At 45.5% G+C, this 3,749-nt stretch overlaps 1 protein-coding gene across 1 annotated transcript; it reads right to left on the bottom strand.

The window, feature by feature from the left end:
* Positions 1-760: 760 nt before the first annotated feature.
* Positions 761-3,038, bottom strand: LOC109474456 (alpha-1,3-mannosyl-glycoprotein 4-beta-N-acetylglucosaminyltransferase C-like). The gene is made up of 3 exons (XM_019774750.1): positions 3,006-3,038; positions 2,726-2,822; positions 761-2,451 (listed from the first exon to the last, which is right to left on the bottom strand). The coding sequence occupies exons 1-3, from the start codon at positions 3,036-3,038 to the stop codon at positions 1,265-1,267; spliced, it is 1,317 nt and encodes a 438-aa protein (XP_019630309.1). The 3' UTR covers positions 761-1,264.
* Between the last annotated feature and the right edge of the window lie 711 nt (positions 3,039-3,749).

The following is a 3,749-nucleotide window of genomic DNA, read 5'->3' as shown; positions in this document are numbered from 1 at the left end:
GTGTGTGTGTCGAGTGTGTGTGTGTGTGTGTGTGTGTGTGTGTGTGTGTGTGTGTGTGTAAACACGATAACTCGTAGAAGGCCTTGATGGATTGTCTTTATACTTGGTAGGTGGGTAGGTCTTGGTGACACCTCAAAATGATTAAATTTTGGGCCACCTGGCGGTTTGTCATGGTACTACAGCTGAACTTCCGGTTTTGATATCTCATGATCTAGACATGCTGGGGTCACGAAATGTACATGGTAGATAGTTCGTGAGCTCGGGGTGAAGTTACATGAGTTTGAGCCCCCTAGCAGCTTGTTCTGGAACTGCAGAGGGTTTTAAAGGAAAATGTTTAAAAGGAGGATAACTCAAGACCCGATTGATGGATCATTGTGATTTTTGGTATGTAGGTAGCTTAAGTGATGCTTGGCATAATAATATTACGATTATGCAAATATAGATGTAATTTGCATAATTAATGAGGAAATTCTATAAATCAGCTGCATTCCATGATAGGACTATTCAAGCTTGTGACATATGTTATTAAGAACGAGAGAAACATAGGCAGATATCGATTATGCAAATGAAGACTTTATTTGCATAATTAATGAGAAAATGTTAAAATTGCATAGTGATAACTGCCTGGAATTTCATACTTGGGGTGTTTGAAAGTTGAGTGAAGGTGAACATAATTAAACATGACTTATTCAAATAAGGACCTCATTGGCATGATTTATTAAAAAATGCTATAATAGCATTTTTTGCTGGTGACCTATTGTTTCGTAAGGGCGCACAACTACACTAACTATGGACTGACAATGGATAAGAGACGTTACAGAAGCGACATCTGGCGTCCGTGTAAAACAGTGCAGGCCGGGCGTGACACAACCCTGCAGCTCTTCAAATGGAATGAAGGTGAAGAAAGCTCGTACGTGTTGGTAGAATACAAAGTTAACTAGTTGTAGAGTTTAAACTTTGTACCAACACAAGAAGGAACTCACTCACTCCTGCTCGTGTTGGGATCAGCAGCTGACTACTATGAAATGTCGATTGCTATGTCAGAGGTAGTCCACAGAACGTGGTTTTAGGGCAGTGCCTATCCGGGTAGGTGAGCGGTAATGACCGAATAACGTGACCATATTCTAGAACGAGACCACACCGACATTCGGTCGAGGTACCTAGCTACGTCCTAAAATCACATACCGAGTGGCGTAACGGCAGAGTGCTTGGCCCGGAACCAGGAGGTCCCGAGTTCAAATCCTGCCATGCCACCGAGGGTGCTTTATTTCTTGACTGTCCAGACGGCGATCTCCCTCACCAGTACCCACATCTTCTGCTCCCCCGTGACCGTCACCTTCAGACACTTCACCTCAAGCGACCCCAGTCCTTCCGTGCCCTGAGTCGCCACTTCAAATCTTCCGTTTTCGACGTTTCCGAGTTTGACGTAGTCGGCACAGTTCGGCGTGTTATCCTGCTGGTTCACAGACAAAAGCCGCGGGCTGACTTCCAGAGTCCCCTTCTCTAGGATGTCCTTTGGATGTTCTTCAGAGCCGGTTTCTATAACGATCCTGGAAAGTCTCGCTGGTTTCTCGAAAAGAACGACGAAAACTTGTCCGACCTTCGGCGCTTCTGCCCAGAAGAACCGTATTTCGGGGCCGTAGGCAAGCTGCGGCTTGAACTCCCTGTAAGCGGTCATGTTCGCGCTCACCGCCGCTGGTGGGTTGTCAGAGTCCGTGTACGTTCTCTTCGGTGTCGTCGAGCCACGAACGAACCCCTTGTCGGTAAGTTTTTGTATTTTTCCCGCCAGCGATGAGTGTAAGCCGACGTGCTGGAAGAGGGACGGCTTGTGTATGAATTTCTTCTCGGACGCTTGCACGATGTGCAGAAACGAGAAAAACAAGACATCCACCGGCGACTCCTGGTAGAACAGCATAATAAGATCGGCCAGACGCTGGAGATCCGAGGATCTGAACAACTTCCCGATAAAACCGAGTCCAGAAAACTCGAGCACCGTCCAGTCAGAAGACTTCATTCTTTCCAAGTATTCTTTTATCCCTGTCAAGAAGTTCTGGGCGGAAATAACATCATCTTCCAGTTGCATATAATATTCGGACAAGTTTCGGCAGTATTGGAACAAGTACGCGTAGTCCACGCACTGTTTGGATCGCCACCGCACGCGTTCAGGGCTGTCTTTAAACTTAGTTTTCAAATTGTCTAAACTTGGATAGAACGACCGCGGAGCCTGGATGACTTGCATGAACCCACTGCTGAGATGCCGAGAATACCTGCGGGAAAGTTCCGTGGAAAGTTCCCTGTTGTAGTCTGTGTCGAAGTCTGCCAGGAAGACCACGATGACGATCTGTTTGCGTTCAGCCTCTGTCGTGTGGCTGATCAGGGAGTCTAGAGTGGTGGTCAGATACGCGGCGTTCTGGTCCCGCTTAACAGTGGGGATCCCTATAGTCAGAAATCCTGGAAAAATGGAAACACAGTACATTTGTACGTACGAAATAAGGATTTGTTTTCATAGTCGTAGGAGTAGGTTAGCAATGTTTGAGGGTCAAATTTGACTCAAATTTAATTCAAATTCGATTCTACTCATACAGAAATGTAGCTGTGGCCAACCTAGGTTGGTGGTGATCGGGGAAAGGTTCTCAGTATGTGACAGGGACATACTATTACCGATTTAGTTACGACTTTGCCACCGAAAGATCTGCTTGCAGATTAGTAATCATTCCCTGAGTACCTTTGTCTGGACGCAGACTGCCCGCTAGTCGTATGGAGTCGGTGACAGCACCAGGCGGTCTGACCGGGTTGGCAGGAGGTGGTGAGGTAGTTCTGTGCTGCAGGACAAGATGCGTTATGTAACATCAGGACTATTGATAATATTATGTAACATTCAATAGGACGACACAATAATGAATTAATCTAGTAATCTCTTCACAAAGTAAGTTGAATAAACCATACATTGCAAATCATTGAAGTGTCGATCAGGAAGTGGAGGTGCCAAATATATGACCCCTTACGAGTGTGTTTAAAACCTGGAAGAACACTACCATATTTGTTTACATTCTAGTAGCACATTCTGGTACATGTAGTACAATGTACATTCTTTCTACAATGTGACCTTTTCCTTACCTGTTGTATGCGCCGTTCCATTCTGTGTTTGTGTCCGCGGAGTGTCTCGTTCATGGAGGCTGACAGCATTTCTCTCTGGCACGGTTCACAAGTCTGGACGGCTTCCCCAAGGTCAATGTGTGACGTCACGTTCTGAAGTTCAGTACCTGGGTATGTCGAAGGAACATTAGTGTCAGCCTGACTACATCATGCTTCTATGAGACTCCCACACACATACTCACACACGCACACGCTTCTAGCAGCCATGTGTATGTATGTTTGTATGTCTGTGTGGGTGTGGGGGCGTCTATGTGTGTGTGTGTATGTATGTATGTATGTATGTATGTATGTATGTATGTATGTATGTGAGTGCGTATGTGTCTGTGTTTATCATAGTGTGTGTGTGAGAGAGTCTGTGTTTATCTGTATGTATGTATATATGACTGTACATGTACTATGTTATGTGTGTGTGTATGAGTATGATGTATGTGTGTGTATGTGTACGTATGTGCGCGCACGTGTGTGTGTGTGTGTAGATGTTAGAGATTCGTACACTCACCTGTTAACATCCAAAAGTTGAGGAACATCGACACGACCATGCAGACCAGCACGACTTGCCGCAGAAACATCATCCGGCGACAAACCATGATCTT

Source organism: Branchiostoma belcheri, unplaced genomic scaffold, assembly GCF_001625305.1.
Source record: "Branchiostoma belcheri isolate BF01 breed outbred unplaced genomic scaffold, Haploidv18h27 scaffold31, whole genome shotgun sequence".
NCBI lineage: Eukaryota > Metazoa > Chordata > Leptocardii > Amphioxiformes > Branchiostomatidae > Branchiostoma > Branchiostoma belcheri.
Note: the sequence above shows the minus strand (reverse complement) of the source record. Positions and strands in the feature narration are given on the sequence as shown.